The 17,678-nt window shown below is 51.4% G+C and overlaps 1 protein-coding gene across 2 annotated transcripts in view; it reads right to left on the bottom strand.

Moving 5' to 3' along the window:
• Slc29a4 (solute carrier family 29 member 4) overlaps positions 1–17,678 on the bottom strand; it is a 29,724-nt gene that overhangs the window by 5,776 nt on the left and 6,270 nt on the right. Inside the window, exons 2-6 of one of the 2 annotated variants that reach the window (XM_029477758.2) lie at positions 10,386–10,565; positions 4,168–4,299; positions 3,333–3,446; positions 2,133–2,261; positions 1,139–1,213 (exon numbers count right to left, since the gene is read on the bottom strand). In XM_029477758.2, the coding sequence (XP_029333618.1) occupies positions 1,139–1,213; positions 2,133–2,261; positions 3,333–3,446; positions 4,168–4,299; positions 10,386–10,554 (619 nt within the window). In that variant the 5' untranslated portion in view covers positions 10,555–10,565. The remainder of the gene's footprint in view (positions 1–1,138; positions 1,214–2,132; positions 2,262–3,332; positions 3,447–4,167; positions 4,300–10,385; positions 10,566–17,678) is intronic. The other variant, XM_085836339.1, reaches the window with a different exon arrangement.

The following is a 17,678-nucleotide window of genomic DNA, read 5'->3' as shown; positions in this document are numbered from 1 at the left end:
ACAGAATAGAAGGCAAGACCTAGTAGACTCAGACTGTACCCGGAGGGCATGTCTAGGGGTCTTTTGGGGTCTGAGCACTGGATAAACTTCAGGCTTGAGTGCCGGGCGTGGTGGCGCACGCCTTTAATCCCAGCACTCGGGAGGCAGAGGCAGGCGGATTTCTGAGTTCGAGGCCAGCCTGGTCTACAAAGTGAGTTCCAGGACACCCAGGGCTATACAGAGAAACCCTGTCTCGAAAAACCAAAAAAAAAAAAAAAAAAAAAAAAAAATTCAGGCTTGAGCAAGGTGCTGGGTATCAGAAAGGGGAATCTGGGAGGTGGCTTTGCAGACAAGCAATTAAGTACTAAGCAGGGTGGTTGGTGAATGGGAAGGATCTGAGAAAGGCTTGGTCCTGAGTGGAGCCAGCTGATACAGGCCTGAGCAAGCCAAGCCTCAGCACACTTGCCCAGGCACATGCACTCACACACATACAATGTTGCAAATTTCCAAAGTTGAAACACGTCCTCTTAGAGGAAGGGGGGAGGGGCTCAAAAAGACTCAGGGAATAAAGATATAAAGATTGCAAGTCCAGCTGAACCGCACAAGATTCTCAAGGCCCCTTCTCAAGATTAGCCAACCAGTAACAATTGCCATGGAAAGGGGAGTCTCCCCACAGCAGAGCTGCCTTCAGGCTGTGCCGGGAGCCCAGGGTACACCGCTGTCCTGAGTTAACGTAACCTGGGCTGGGGTGGGCTTCTCAGTGCAGCTGTCTTTGTGTTATCCACACTCCTGTGAATCAGTCAAATGAACTCTCCAAAGCTAGATGGGGTGGGGCTGGTTGTTGTTGTTGTTGTGCAGAATGTATGCCCTATCTGTTCATATCCCTCAGGGAAAAGTCACACAACAGACACACAAAATATGCCTGTCCCCAAGCTTACTGCAGCTATGACTTCCCAACCTCACACGCTGTTCACACTCTAGAACCCTGGCATACACAGGTGTGTGCACATATCCCTCCCACCCCGGGGGTCCATCCTTCACCGTCCATAGTCCCCATCCATAGTCCAGCGTGTGCCTTTCCGGCTCACTTCCCCAACCAGAGCATGCCCAATGGTGTCCCCAGACCGGTGCCCCTTGGGGGAAGGGTCTCAATACTCACTCTCTCCAGTCATCACACCCTGCGTGTACCTCTTGGGCAGTAATCCCGTGTAGCCATAGAAGCTAGATTGCTGCACTTAAGAGAGAGGGGGACGTGGTCAGATACCTTGTGCCTCTGATTGCCTCGGAGGCAAGTGTGGACCTTCTGTGCTATGTTGGCACTAGAAGGCAGGAATTCGCACCAGAGGCAATGTGAGGTTTACCACGGCCATACAGAAACACAGGAAAGAAACAGTGTTGCCCCAAAAAGTTTAGGGAGCACGGTCACCTTCCTGCCCCTGGGGTTCAATGTCACTGACAAGTCCTGGCTAATGGGAGCAGAGTTGATACATGACCCTTGCTGGATGAGACAGGGCGAGCTTACTCTCAGCCTTTCTTCCAGCTGCAGTGACAGAGGCTATCGGTTGAAATAGGGCTGTCAAGCTAAACTCTCCCCACCCTATAGTGGCTGCCTGGAACACAGCCTCCACCTCCACTTCTGATGGGTTTGGACCATGCAGCAAAGGCAAGAGAGATCTGTGTACACGTGTAATGTTGGGAGCTGGAGGCAACAGGATTAGGAGTTCAAAGCCAGCCTGGACCACATGAGATCCTGTCTCAATAAAGAGGGGAGTGGTTTTGGGGGTGTGGCTTAGTTAGAATAGAGTTTGCCTAACATCCATGAAGCCCTAGTCCCACGCCTAGCACTGCACAAACTGGATTGTGTGTGTGTGTGTGTGTGTGTGTGTGCGCGCGTGCATACTTTTAATCCTAGCACTAACGAGGTGGAAACAGGAGGGTCAGAATCAGGGGTTCAAGAGAACCAGGTAGCTGCACCTCCCTGAGCCACTTGAGAGTGACCTTAGTGTATGTGACAGCCTGTGTGCATGCACACTCTGGGTGTATGGACGCATGCCCAGAACTAGGGTGACTCATCCTGTACAGTGTGCCACCTGTACAGAGCCACAGGGTGCTTGGGCTCAGTCCTCCTGATGCATCCCGGCCCCACTCCCTACCTGTGCAACCAAAGGCCACAGTGCCCACGGCGGCCAGGTTGATGGCGTAAGCCTGGTCGTGAGAGAAGAGCTGCAGCCACACATCGCATATGCTGATAAAGAGCAAGGGACCCAAGGCGAGGAGGTAGCCTGCAGGGCGTGAGCAGAGAAGCTGTGAGAGCACAGTGAGATACCGGCTGCGAGCACTTCACCTTCCGCCATCTTCCAGAGAGGTAAATCTCAGACATCGTGGCTACCTGCACGACAGCCCCCAATATTAGGCAGGTAAAAGACACCAGAAGAGTCTACAATGGGTGGTTCTCAACCTGAGGGTCGCGACCCCCATAAGGGTTGACTGATTTTTTTTCCCAGGGGGTCACCGGAGATCAACAAAAACCACTGATATTTACATTATGATTCATAACAGTAGCAAGTTTACAGTTATAATGTAGTAATGAAAATCATTTTATTTCATTGGGGGTCACCACAACGAGAGGAACTGTATTAAAGGGTTGCAGCAGTGTCAGGGTGGTTGAGAAAAATTGGTCTAAGCCAGGTGTGGTGGTGCACACCTTTACTTCCAGCACTTGGGAGGCAGAGGCAGGTGAATTTCTGAGTTCGAGGTCAGCCTGGTCTACAGAGTGAGTTTCAGGACAGCCAGGGCTACACAGAGAAACCCTGTCTTGAAAAAACCGAAATAAAGAAAGAAAGAAAGAAAGAGAGAGAGAGAGAGAGAGAGAGAGAGAAAGAAAGAAAGAAAGAAAGAAAGAAAGAAAGAAAGAAAGGAAGAAAGAAAGAAAGAAAGAAAGGGAGAAAGAAAGGGAGAAAGAAAGGGAGAAAGAAAGAAGGAAAGAAGAAAAAAGAAAGAGAAAGAGAGAGAAGAAAGAAAGAAAGAGAGGGAGAAAGGGAGAAAGAAAGAAAAAAGAGAAAAAGAAAAAAAAGGAAGAAAGAAAAATTGGTCTACAGGGAAATGGTGTGAGCTTCCTGGAGAAGGAGCCACTGGGGCTAAATCTATGGATAAAGGGAGGGCTTATGTAAGGACCTAGGGATGTACAAGAGACGGTGCCATTGTACTTGTCCTTACTCTGATTCCAACCACAAAGGCTGCACTGGTCCTAGAGAAAGCACCTGTTTCACAGGTGGGGCTGGGAAGCTGGGTGGGCAGATGCCATGGGCTAGGAGCTCGAAGGAGGAGCCTGGAGTCTCTGGAAAGAGGATTACCTGTGGTGATCCTGGTGTGCAGGTTCAACCTCTCCACCACAACGTTGTTTAGGAGCACAGCCGCCAATGCCACCAGGATATAGGTGAGGCTCATGTCAAATACGATGGAGGTCCCTGGATAGAAGAGGGACAGTGACTCAGAGAGGAACTTCCGGCCTCCTCAATCACCTGCAAAGACTCTTCACCCTCCCTGAGGGGCTGACTTCTGAGTAAATCGGTGGATAGGCTGAGTTCACTCAACAATTGCCAGGGGAGCTGAGGTTCTCTGTCTGCCACGGTGGTCCCTGGCTAACTCAGCTTCCACACACAGGTCCATAAACGACTCTACTCCCTGTCGAGGTTTAAATGTGAGATGTCCCTCATGGGCTCCACATGTTGCAACACCTGATCCCCAGCAGGTGGCGCTGTTTTGAGAAGGCTGTGGAACCTTTAGCCTCCCTGGAGGAAGTGAATCACCAGAGGAGGGCCTTGGGTTTTTATAGGAGTGTGACAGCAGTATGAACAGCCAGACTCTTGCCTTGATCACGGTGCCTTCCCTGCCTGCTGCCATGCCTTTGCTCTCAGGGTGAACCGTATCTGGCAAACTGAGTCAGAATAAACCCTTCCTCCCTTCAATGGCTTTTTGTCAGGCATTTTACCATAGCAACGAGAAAAGTAACTACTACGCTCCCCAAATAAAGGTCCCACCACAGGTATTCATCCATGCTGTAATCTGCAGTGTCTCCAGGCAACATCCTCAGGTGGGGTCCCGCCCCTTGGGATTCTCAGAAGGCCCCAGCCAGGGAGAGGGTGCTGAGATGTCTTTGAGGGCTGTGTGGGTGGAGGAGGGACCCACCTGGGTACTTGTGATGAAGATAGTCCACATCGGTGATAAAGCTGTTGTATGGCAGTAGGAAGCCCACGCCAGCCAGCAGCATGGCAAAGTAGATGGCATGGTAGCGGTCGTCTGGCACAGGCTCCTCTACTGCTAAGTGGGAAGACACCAGGAGAGACTAGTGAGCACACATGGGCTGTGGCCATTGCACCACGGTTGCTATCTACACCGCCACGGCATTGCCCACCACCAGGGCCCAGGCATGCGATCACTATCTATAAGACCACAGACGCCATGCCAGTGTTTCCTTTCCTATCCTGTTCTACCTATCATCTATCTATCTATCTATCTATCTATCTATCTATCTATCTATCTATCTATCTATCTATCATCTATTAATCTACCATCTATCAATCACCTATCTATCTATCTATCTATCTATCATCTATTAATCTACCATCTAACTATCATCTATCAATCATCTATCTATCTATTATCTATCTATCTATCTATCTATCTATCTATCTATCTATCTACTTTTCAAGTGTTTGTGTGTGTGCACACACACGGGTGCCTATAGAACCTGAGGGTGTCCCATTTTCTGAAGTCGAAGTTACAGGCAGTTGTTAGTCACCTGATGTGGGTGCTGGGAATTGAACTTGGGTCCTCTCAAAGAGCAGAAAGAACTCTAACCTTTGAGCCATCTCTCTAGCCCTACCTCCTCTTCTTTTTAATTTAAATTCTAGCTGGCCATGGTAGCACAGGTCTCTAACACAGTGCTCTGGAGGTAGAGGCAGGGGGATCATAGATGGGCTCTATTGTGCTTGGCTTTAAAAAAAATGATTTATTTGTTTGTTTGTGTGTTTATTTTATGTATGTGAGTACACAGTCGCTGTCTTCAGACACACCAGAGGAGGGCATCAGATCCCATTACAGATTATTGTGAGCCACCATGTAGTTGCTGGGAATTGAACTCAGGACCTCTGGAAGAGCAGTCAGTGCTCTTAACCGCTGAGCTCCTGCCCCCCTTTTTTAAATTTTAGTTGGGCGTGGTGGCACAGGGTCTCTAACCCAGCATTCTGGAGGTAGAGGCAGGTGGATTATGGATGTGTTCCTGTGCCTGACTTTTTATATGGGTTCTGGGATTTGAACTCAGATCCCCATACTTGCTGGGCAGGTGCTTTAACCTTTGAACCATTTCCCGAGGGCCAGTGATAACCAATGTCAGTTGTCAAAGAGATGCGGTTTAGACTCACAATGGAAAAAAATCTCTGGCCATGTTGATGTGAGATTAGCTAGATTGGGTTAAATGAGGTGGTAAGATGCACCCACCATACGGGTAGCACCAATCCCACCGGCTGGGGCTCTGGCCTGAATGGAAACAGGAAAGTGAGCTGAAGAGCACTCATCTCTCAACCAGCTCACGCTCCTGCCGCCATGCCTTCTCCGTCATGATGGTCTGTATGTTTCAGACTCTGAGCCACAGCAAACCTTTTCCCTCCTTTAAGTTGCCTTTGTCAGACATTTTGTCACAGCAACGAGACACATAGCCAACCCAGCCACTATGGCCACCAAGAGTGCTGTCACTCTACCTGCTGTCCACCATTGTCACAGCCACTGTTCACCAGAAGCCATCCCATCACAACCACCCTGGCCACAGCCTCAGCCACAGCAGGCCTGGCCAAATGGTGGGGCAACCCTGCAATGGGACCAGCCATGGCAACGCTTTGTGGGGCTAGCAAGGTCTAATGCTCTAATGCAGTGTCCAGTTGCCTCCCCAGATAGAAAGCTGGGATCCAGGAACTAGAATGGACATACAGTGGCACCTGTGATTGTCTCTTTAGCAACTGCTGATGAGACACTCATTTCTGTCCCCACTCATCTGGTAGCTTTCTTTTGTTTTCCTTTCTTCTCCAAGATCTCATGTAGCTCAGGCTGGTCTCCAACCCTATGTAGCCAAAGATGACCCTGAACTTCTGATCTTCCTGTCTCTACCTCCCGAGTGCTGGGATTACAGGCACACACCACCATATTTGATTTTTTTGATACTGAGGTTGGAACCTAGGGCCTCACACCTGCTAAGCAACCACTCCACCATCTGTGCTATGTCTCCATCCCCTGATCTAAGGAGCTTTATCTTGCACCCCAAGACACGGTTCTGTCATTTGGGCATGAAGTGTTGCCACTCTGGTCCAGGTTCAACAGCCAAGGGAGACTTTTGTGGATGGGGGGTTAATCCCGGACATCAAGGGCATGGCAAGTTGCTGCTGTGTGTAGAAACGAGGAAGACTAAGCCCAGCGTGAGAGGGACATTTGGCTTCTTGTGGCATTTCCATCCCACGTGTTACAGCTAAGGGGAGATCCCAAGAATCCAGTGCATGCAGGGCCCCTAATGCCCTAAACCTTGGGAAATAAAGGCTTGGACACCTGCCAGGACCAGAGTGGTGAACAGGGAGGTGTCTGCTGGCAGCAGAGGGAACCTGAATGAGCCAGTCAAGAATGTATGCTATGATTACGTGACAGATGTCCCTGAGTGTACGTGTTGGGGGTGCACGTGTGGAGGCCAGTGGGTGACATCAGGAACTCTACCTCTCTCTACCTTATGTTTGAGACAGTCTCTCGATGATTCTGGAGATCACCAATCAAGCTAGACTGGCTGGTCAAAGCCCCAGGGATCCCCCTCTTCCCCCAGTGCTGGGATGGGAACCTGCTTGGGTCTTTTTATTTTTGTTTTCAAAAATTACTTACTTATTTTATGTATAGAAGTGTTTTCATGAGGGGCTGGTGTGATGGCTCGGTGCGTAAGAGCACTGACTGCTCTTCCAAAGGTCCTGAGTTCAAATCCCAGCAACCACATGGTGGCTCATAACCACCCGTAATGAGATCTGACACCCTCTTCTGGTGTGTCAGAAGACAGCTACAGTGTACTTCTATATAATAATAAATAAAGTTCTGGGCCGGAGAGAGCAGGAACAACTAGAGTGAGTGGGGCCAACCGGAGCAAGCAGAGGTCCTAAAATTCAATTCCCAACAACCACATGAAGGCTCACAACCATCTGTACAGCTACAGTGTACTCACATGCATAAAAATAAATAAATCTAAAACAAAAAAGGTGTTTTCATGAATGTATATTTGTGGATCGTGCTCACTGGTGCCTGCAGAGGCCAGGAAAAGGCATCAGATCCCCTGGGACCAGTTAAGGATGGTTGTGAGCCACCATGTGAGTGCTGGGATCGGAACCTGGGTCCTCATGCTTGCACAGCAAGCACTTCACCTGCTGAGCTGCCCACCTGACTGCATGTGGAGGCCAGAGACAACTTGTGGAAATCAGTTCTTTCTACCATGTGGATTCCGAAGCTCAAAGTTAAGTCACCAGGCTTTGTGGCAAGCCCCTTTACCCACTGAGCCAGCTCGCTGGCCCTTAAATATTTTTTATTTCCTCTTACATGCCCTTATCAGTAACCTATGGCTCAGTGGGTAGTGGTGAGTGTGGCCAAAGCTTACAACCTCAATTCAGTCTTCAGAACCTGTCTGGTGGAAGAAAATTCACTCCTGCAAGTTTCCCTCTGACCTCCACAACATGTGTGTGCCCACCACCCCGCTAGAATAAACAAACATATACCTTTCTTCCACCCGCCCCCCACTTCTTTCTTTCCTTCCTTCATTCAGGGAGTAGGTTTGGCATCTCTATGCGTAGCATTGACTGTCCTGGAACTAGCTGTATAGACCAAGCTGGCCTTGAACTCACGAAGATTGCCTCCCCAGTGCTGCTATTAAAGACATGCACCCCCACAACCAGGTCCCCCCCTTAAAGATGTGCTCTGGGACTGGAGAGATGGCTCAGCGATTAAGAGCACTGGCTGTTCTTCCAGAGGTCCTGGATTCAGTTCTGAGCACCCACATGGCACCCTACAAGTGTCTATAACTCCTGGTCCAAGGGATCTGACACCCTCACACAGTCAAAACACCAATGTAAATAAAATCAAAATAAATGATTTTTTTTTTTACAGCTCCAATTTGCTAGCTTGTATTGAGGTTACAGGGCTTCAAGGATTGCTGGCAGTTAACGGTGGCCTCTGAGGAATGGGCTCCCATGGTTTCAGGGGCCCAAACATGAGCTGTGTCACGCTTAGCGGTGGCATGACCCTGATTTGGCTTTATCTGGGTAGTAAGTATGCTTAAGGAGTTGAGTTGGCAAACAGCACACTGTGAGGGGCTGTTTCATCACTCAGCAGCTGAGGCCTGGGCCTTGGTTGTTCCATGACTCATTGAGGTGTGGCCAGGGAGGTCCTACAGAAAGTGGTCCTTGAGTTCATCTGAGAGATAAACGACTCTGAGTGGGCCTGACCTAAGCAGGTGAGGCTTCTGGTTTTCTGGTGATCTCAGCCTGGGCTGGGATCCAGGCTGCTCTGACCTGCCTGCTTTGTACACTTTGGACCATCTGCTGTGACTTACTTCTGCCATTAATGCATGCATGCATGCATCCATCCATCCACCTGTCCACCCATCCATCCATCCATCCATCCATCCATCCCTCTACCCATCCACCTATCCATCCATTTACCCAGTCTGTGGTCTATTTAATCAACCTATCTATCCACCCACCTGTCATCTAGCTCTCTGTCCATTTATCTCCTCTCCTACTCATCCATCTGTCATCTACCTATTCATCTATCATTTCAGATATCTATTATTTGGCTTTATTAAGACAAAGTCAAGTTATGCAGCTGAGGCTGGCCTAGGATTATGGTAATCCTCCCTCAGCTTTCTGAATGCTGGGATTATAAGTCTGAGCCACCATATCTGGCCTTCTATCTATCTATCTATCTATCTATCCATCCATCCATCTATCCATCCATCCATCATCTATCTATCTATCTATCTATCTATCATCTATCAATCACTTCTCTATTATCCATATCTATCTTCTGTTATCTCTCTCTCCATCAGTCATCTATCACTTACCTATTATGTATGTATGTACGTATCCATCTATCTATGTATCTATTATTTATCTATCATATATGTATCTCTCCACCTACGTATCTATGTACCTATGTAAGCATGTATCCATCCATCTATCCATCCATCCATCATCCATCACTTCTCTATCATCTATGTATCTATGTATGTATCTATCACCTATCCATCTTCTTTCTTCTTTCCTTTCTTCTATCTAGCATCTCCTGATTATTTTTCTCTAACTAAATGCTGATTGCCATTGCCTCCAACGCCAAGTGCGCCATACTTGTAGACTTTACAGTTTAACGCATCGCTGACACCTAAGTCTCGCCTACTCCCTGGCCCAGTCTGCCGGACCCTTCCCCCACCATGTCTCTTGTCATCCTTGGGGGCTGGAACTGAAGTGACTCCATCTCTCTGCACAGGATCAGGTGTTCTTTGCAGCCCAACATGGGGCTTATCGAGCAGAACACCACACAGGGGCAAGGGAGCCAAGAACATGTCCGATCCAGAAGCAGTACTTTGAACAACCATCCACACAAGGTGCTACCCTCACAGGTGGCTCCCAGGTGTTCACAGGTGCTACCCTCACAGGTGGCTCCCAGGTGTTCACAGGTGCTACCCTCACAGGTGGCTCCCAGGTGTTCACAGGTGCTACCCTCACAGGTGGCTCCCAGGTGTTCACAGGTGCTACCCTCACAGGTGGCTCCCAGGTGCTTCTTACAGGTGGCTCCCAGATAGTGCTAAGGGATACTATGAATTTTGCTGCAGCTGTATTGAGGTTTGTGCCTTGTCCCTCAAGAATACAAAGTTCCCAAGCAAGGGAGGGATGATGGCAGGGTTGAACTTGGACCTATTAACCCCAGAGATGCTCTGCAAGTCCAAAATGCACAGTCATTTGGACCAGCTCTTCAGTTTGGGGAAACAGGCTCAGAGATGTTTAGGTCTTTGCTCTAAATCACACAGCGGGACTGAAAAGAAGCGACTAGAACTTCACATCTAATCCTCACTCTCTGCAACCGGGAATGGTTTGCTTTGAAGAACACAGATGAGAAGGAGACTTGACAGCCAGGGGCTATGCTGTGGACGGCCACTAGCAGAGGTCCATGACACAGAACAGAGTTAGGCATAGTTGTTACTTGTTACCCAAGCCACCTACTTCATCCTGACTGAGCCTCTTAGTCCCTATGGCAACCTGAATCACCTCCTGCCCCAAAGACTCACCAGGGGCCATGTGGCCAGTCACTGCCCTGGGGCAGACAATGTCATTACTCACCAGAGTCTGTGAAAGTAGGGACACCCCTGACTCTGATGCCTGGATCCTGAGCCCCCTCTGCTGTCGTCTCCAGCTGGAAGTTGTCAAAGCTAAAGCTTGTCACCACACTCTGGTCAGATGTGGCTGCCACGCAGGGCTCCTTGAGGCGCTGGCTTCCGATAGAGCCCATGGCAGTTCACACTGTGATGAAAGGAGATGAGGCAGTAAGGCGGGGGGTGGGGGTGGGGGCACTGTGATCCCACAGCTAAGTCTTCAGGGTGCGTACCTCAGGGTCATTCGGTTCATTCACTCCTCACCCATTGGTTTACTTGTTTAAATATATTTTGTGGGACTGAGGGCAAAGCTCAGAGACACACAAGCTATACAGGTACTCTACCACTGAGCCACGCCCCAGCCCCTCCCTGGGGGATTCTAGGCAGGGGCTCTACCACTGAGCCACGCCCCAGCCCCTCCCTGGGGGATTCTAGGCAGGTGCACTACCACTGAGCCACGCCCCAGCCCCTCACTGGGGGATTCTAGGCAGGGCTCTACCACTGAGCCACGCCCCCAGCCCCTCCCTGGGGGATTCTAGGCAGGGCTCTACCACTGAGCCACGCCCCAGCCCCTCACTGGGGGATTCTAGGCAGGGGCTCTACCACTGAGCCACGCCCCCAGCCCCTCACTGGGGGATTCTAGGCAGGGGCTCTACCACTGAGCCGTACAGATCGAAGTCTTACTGCAATGTTTCTTGCTTCAGTTCAGATCTACCAGCCCTTATTTTGAAGGGAAGGGAATCTGTGCCTAGGCAATGCCCCATGTGCATGGAGTGCCTCCCTTCTCTTCCTTTAACTTTTGTCAGATGAATTTTCAAACTCTGTTCCAATTTTTATGTGATAATGAGAAGACGCACACTCTTCCTAGAGCATGCAACGTGCATAGTGATGATAACATTTGGCCGGTGGACCCAGACCACGGACAGAGACAGCCTGTCTTTCTCACCGAGCACACATGAGAGAAGCCATGGAAGAAGCTGGAGGCCCCACCTCTAAAAGATGCCACCTTTAAGAACTACATTGATCACTTCTGGACCTGTGTCACCAGTATGCCCTGTGCCACAGCCACCTGCTTTCATTTCTTTACCAGGTCCTCATTTCTGCAGCTCTGCTGCCTCAGTTTACCTCTTATCCAGATCCCCAGGTGAGATCTTCCCAGCAGTTAGGAAATCCTGCTCCTGGGTATGTCATCTCTGCATCCTCTAACTCTTGACAGAGTGGTGTTAGGGTCAGAGACTGAGATGTGCTCTCCTTGGGGCCTTGGAGCCTGCAGCATACTTAAGATCTGGGACCTAAGGAACTCTACACCGATCGGTAATGACCCAGGACTCATGGTCAGTGGACAAGAGGCAGGAAACGTGTCTCTGAGTGCTAGGAAGGCAGGTGGAGCTCCCCTCCCATCACTCTGGTCCTAGTAGCTAGTCATATCTGGATTCGGGAGAGACTTAGAAGGGTTTAAGGCATAGCTGGCCTGGGCTTGAGTGACAGTGACATTGGGTACAATTCCAGTCTTGTCGGTCACTCGGCATGCACATCCCTGATCTCCAAAGGGTCTGGGCAAGTGAAGGCTTAGAGTTACCGGATCAGACTACTGCCCGCCAACCTTAGACAGGAGGGGCTGGGGAAGGGGGGCACTGTTGGAACGCCATTCACAGTGTCCCCTGGTCCACCTGGAACGGAAGCTCAGTCCTGGAGGACACCCGGCTCCTCTTCAGTAGGGGTTCCCATGATGCAGTCTCCCAGACAGCGTGAGAGGGTTTCTGCCACACCATCCGGGAAGGCGGACGTGTTCGGCATCCTGCCAGGCTGCTTGCTCTGGCTCAGTCAGCGTGGCGGGCAGCTGCCACCTACACTGTCCTCATGGCTTTCATCTCTCTCTTTTCCCAGCCCCCAACATGCAACATCCAGGGTCTCAGGTCCCTCCTCTCCTACGTCCACTTTAATTAAAATTCAAGGGCATACAGATAGACATTGGAAGAGAAGCTCTTCTCCATGCTCCTGACTTCGGACCCCTCGGTGCTTGTCACGAAAGCATTGTGGATGATACAGGACATTTATTTAGTTTTCAGACCATCCTTGGCACCAAACACCCACCTAGAGGGTGAGAGAGTACTTCACAAAGGACTGGATGGCTGCTAGGAAAAATTTAGCTACGCACACTTGGCGTTTTAATAGTGATGCAAGCCACCCCTAAGTACCCTGTGGGTCAAAGAGGGCTCCGAGCTCTCAGTAGTCCTGTAAAACTAGGCACACAACACCAGTCTGAAGAAGAGATAACCAAAAAGGCAGAGGAAAGCCAAACCCACAGCCAGACAGCACTAACTGAACCCTGACCGGGCTGACCACCACTGGCCTCTCCCAGATGCTGTACGGATTGTCTCTCAGGATGCTTGCCCCACATGTGCAGTCAGCAGAAGAGGCAGAAAAATTACATTTCACTTGGAAAACCAGCCTGCTCAACCTCCCCAGGCCTTGAACTTCTGGCTCCAGCCACAAGTCTTGTTTACTAAGATGCCCTTGGATGCCCCTGTCCCGTGCCCAGACGTTGTTTAGGGAGTCTCCCTCAGCATCCTAAGGCTCCACTCCCCGCTGCAGGATTGTGGGTTTTGAGCTACTTTGGGCAGCTCCTCTGAGTGCCAGGGGATAGATGACTGTAACATCAATGCCACAGACTGGTCAAGGCCTGGGATGCCCGCAGGGCAGAGGGGTAGCCCAGGCCCATCTCTCTCCATGCTTTAGGTCCCTGCACAGTCCGGACACTAGCAGACCTTGATGTTTCTTCCGCAGGAAGCATTAGCAGTATCAAAGTTGGACCCCGGCCCACACGGCCACCGGTCACCAGCAAAGAGAGACTTCAGGGGCAACTCAGAGGTCGTGACCCAGTGCCCAGGCCCCGCCTCTGTCATAACCTTTTTCAGAACTAGAAGGAAGCTGGCTGGGCAGAAGGGCGTGATGGAAGGAGATGGGTCCGGAAGGAACTTCAGGTGCAAGGACCCCTGAGGTGTGACCAAGGGAGGACATAATGCCGTGATCCGGCTCGGCCAAGGCCACCCGCGTCTGTCCCCTTCTAGAGCCTGCGTCCTGCCCTCGCAGCTCGGATGCAGGGGATCTTGCACTGCGCGAGGGTACCCATCCTCCCCGGACAAGGGGTGCGGCAACCATCCGGTGCCTGGGAGGGCGGAAGGGAGAGGCGGCGCGACTGGGGCCGCGCGCCGCAGACAAAGGCTCCGACAGGTCCCCGCCGGCGTCTCCCTGCCACCTCCGTGGCGACACTCACCTCGGGCGGCCCCAGGCTGGGATCCTCGCTGCCTGCCTGCCGCCCGCGCCCGGACCCTTTGCGCTGTGCCCCGCTTCTCGAGGCTTGGGACCGGGCGCGGCGGGCGTCCTGCTCGGTGTCCCGGTCCGCGGGCCCGGGTCCGTGAGCGCGTGCTGGGGGCGCAGCAGCTGCGGCGAGCTAGCCCGGCCCATGCCCCGCCCGCCCTCCTAGCTCTGCCCACAAAGCTCCGCCCACCGCGTGGCTCCGCCCAAGACCCGCCTCCACCCATACTTTTCACCTTCCAGATGCCCCGTCCATCCTCGTGACCCCGCCCCTCACACCACGCCCACTCCACAGGGCTCCACCCAGGTCCGGCCTCCAGAGGGGCCTACTGCCACTCAGTCTCCCAGTCTCCCTGCCCGCGCTACATCCACTCTGTATGAATCCGCCCCTAAACCCCTCTTTCTCTCCTATACACTCCGCCCCATCTCTACCTGCGCTCTCCGCCCCTGGCCCTACCCAGTCTTTACCATATTCCCCGCCCCATTTTCTTTACCTATGCTCCACTCACTCTATATGACCCCGCCTCTAGCTCCACCTCTGAACTGCCCACTCTTATGCCCCCAAGCCTCTTTGCTGTCTTCACCCTCGTTCCTTCTGTGCCCTTAGCCAGCCCCAACCCAGACCACAGAGCCTGCCCCCTTTCCCTGCCTTCCTCTCCTCCGGCCCTAGCCTCACCTCTATTCTCTCTTCACCCCTATTCCTTCCCCGCTTCTCTTGATGCGTGCCGGGTCCCTCTTCTATCCCCCTCTTCCCCTGCTCCTATTTCATTTGCCTAGTTCCACCCCCATTATTCCCACATGCTCCACTCTCCTCCATTGAGCCCACTTCGTCCCACCTACCTGGCCTCACCTCCAGCCCTCATATATGACTTCTTATTCACTACCTGCTAGCTCCGCCCCATCACTTCCCTGTGCCACGCCCCCATGGCCCCTCCCACAGCCTTCACACCAGCCCTGCCTCTCTGCCCCGCCTCCCACTCCCATGCTTGTTTCCCCCACACTCCCACTCCCCGACGGCGTGGACTCATCCTATCCTGAACCGTGGCTTTCAGCCTAAGCGCTGCCTCTACCCATTCACACTCCACTTGTCTCTGCCCACTTCTCTCCACCCTCAGGTTACAGTATCTGACAGTCTAGCATACAGGAGGGTTTGGTGTCTTAGCTGGCCGTCCTCACTGCTCAGTCCCTTCATGATTCTTGCCAGGCTTAGTCTCCTGGAGCTCTATTTAGGTGATCTGTGACAATCTGGGGCTGGCACTGATTGCTGCAGAAGGGCCTATTCTGACCCTGGTCCTGGCCACATGCCCTATGGGGGCCATAAAGATAAGACCAGGAATTAAGTGGGAACAGTACCCTAAGTCCTTACAAACTGGGACCTGTTAATGGGGGCCAGGAGTCTTCAGGACCAAGGCACAGAGAGATGCATTTGTTTGGATACCTCTCCTCTTGCCTGCATTCCCACTTCTTCGTGGAAGCCTGCTTGGTTCTACCTATGCCTGGGGGCTTTCTTGTCATCTTGCTAGCCTCCCTCTCACAGAGCAAAGTTCCTAGAAGTGTCTCTTTTTTTTTAATGGTCTCTTCTTACCGTAGCTCAGGTTGGTCTAGGATTCAGGGTTCTTGTGCCTCAGCCTCTAGAGTGTTGGAATGACAGGTGTGTATTACCATACATACCAGGGGACAGTGTGTGCCCCTGACCTTCTTTCACAACTCTGTAAGCCACAGAGGTGACCTATTGGAGGCTCCAGTGAGTTATAACAATGTCAATGTGCAAGCCCCCAAGGCTTTGCATAGTCTACAGCTCTGGGGGTATGATTGTGGCTCAGTACTATTTAAACTACGTGTGTGGTGCCGCATGTCTGTTATCCCAGCACTTGGAAAGTGCAGGCAGGTTGAGGCCAGCCTGGGCTACAGAGACCCTGCTCTTACTCCTACCCCACCATGGAACTAAAGGAGGAAGGAAAGGAGAGAAGAGTGAAGGAGGGAGAGTGAGAGAGAGAGAGAGAGAGAGAGAGAGAGAGAGAGAGAGAGAGAGAGAGAGAGAGGTGGAGTCAGGACATGAAATCAGACAGGGACAGGAAGTAGTTGGGGATACATTTTGTCAATGAAGGGGACAAGACTAGATCCCATTTTAATGTCTTCTTCTTCATGAGAGGATGAAGCAGGAGGATCAAAAGTTGAGGTTAGTCTAGTTATAGGGTGAGTTGAAGGCCAACCTGAGCAGGTTAGAGTGATGCTATTGTAAAATGAAAGATAAAAAGAGAGCTGTGAGTTTGGATCAGTCGTATAGCACCTGCCTAGAATCCCCCAGTGAGGGGCTGGGGTGTGACTCAGTGGTAGAGCTCCTGCCTAGAATCCCCCAGTGAGAGGCTAGGGGCATGGCTCAGTGGTAGAGACCCTGCCTAGAATCCCCCAGTGAGGGGCTGGGGGTGTGGCTCAGTGGTAGAGCCCCTGCCTAGAATCCCCCAGTGAGGGGCTGGGGGCGTGGCTCAGTGGTAGAGCCCCTGCCTAGAATCCCCCAGTGAGGGACTGGGGCGTGGTTCAGTGGTAGAGCCCCTGCCTAGAATCCCCCAGTGAGGGGCTGGGGGTGTGGCTCAGTGGTAGAGCCCCTGCCTAGAATCCCCCAGTGAGGGGCTGGGGTGTGACTCAGTGGTAGAGCTCCTGCCTAGAATCCCCCAGTGAGAGGCTAGGGGCATGGCTCAGTGGTAGAGACCCTGCCTAGAATCCCCCAGTGAGGGGCTGGGGGTGTGGCTCAGTGGTAGAGCCCCTGCCTAGAATCCCCCAGTGAGGGGCTGGGGGTGTGGCTCAGTGGTAGAGCCCCTGCCTAGAATCCCCCAGTGAGGGGCTGGGGTGTGGTTCAGTGGTAGAGCCCCTGCCTAGAATCCCCCAGTGAGGGGCTGGGGTGTGGCTCAGTAGTAGAGCCCCTGCCTAGCAAGAGGGTCTTGGTACCATCCCCAGAAGGGCAAATTGAATAAGTAAATAAACAATCCCCTTCCTGGTTCAAATGTCAATTGGGACAACTCTTCTGGAAAGTACACTGGCGTTAAAACAAACAAAAAAAACAAAACAAAACAAAACAAAACAAAAAACAACAACAACAAAAAAAAAAACCACCCTGTTGGTCCAGAAAATCTAACCCAAGGAATTAGTTCTAAATATAGAAAGGCTTTACATGCTAAGATGTTGGTGGCAACAGCGAGCACTGCAGGTGGCTGAGGAGCACAAGAAGGTGCAGATGTCACATGCCTCCCAGCAGGGAACAATGAGAACGCTATATTGAAAAACCCAGGAAAATCAGTGCAATCATGTGTAAGCTCTACAGCGAAATCTTAAGCCCCCAAGATATGTACATGGTTAGAAAGGATTTAGACTAATATGGAAAGCCAGAAGTATGAAAGTGTGAAGTGACACAGAAATAGGAAGTGGGACAGAATCCAGAAGATGACTTCCACTCTCTCAGTCTAGAAAAACCAGAGGAGCAGGGTAAAGTGGCTTTCTGGGAAACGACAAATGAGCAGAAACCTGCCATCAGAAGAGAAGGAACTAGGAGGCTGGGGAAATGGCTCAATTAATAACATACTTGCTGGGCAAGCGTGAGGACCCGAGTTAAAAAATCCCTAGAGCCCACATTAAAAATGGTGACATGTGCCTGTAATCCCAGAACTGGGAGGAAGAGATGAGAGAGAGAGAGAGAGAGAGAGAGAGAGAGAGAGAGAGAGAGAGAGAGAGAGAGAGAGAGAGAGAGAGAGAGAGAGAGAGAGAGGAGAGAAGAGAGACCTTGTGGCTAACTCTCTGCCATTCTAGCCATGTCAACTAGCTCTAGGTTCAGTGAGAGATTCTGTCTCAATAAATATGGTGGGATTGACAAGATGTCTCAGTGACACACTACACACACAGACTCACACACACACATGCATGACAGACACATGCACAGACACACACATGC

The sequence above is a fragment of the Mus caroli genome, unplaced genomic scaffold (genome assembly GCF_978045245.1).
Source record: "Mus caroli unplaced genomic scaffold, Mus_caroli_1 scaffold_4, whole genome shotgun sequence".
Classification (NCBI taxonomy): Eukaryota; Metazoa; Chordata; class Mammalia; order Rodentia; family Muridae; genus Mus; species Mus caroli.
Note: the sequence above shows the minus strand (reverse complement) of the source record. Positions and strands in the feature narration are given on the sequence as shown.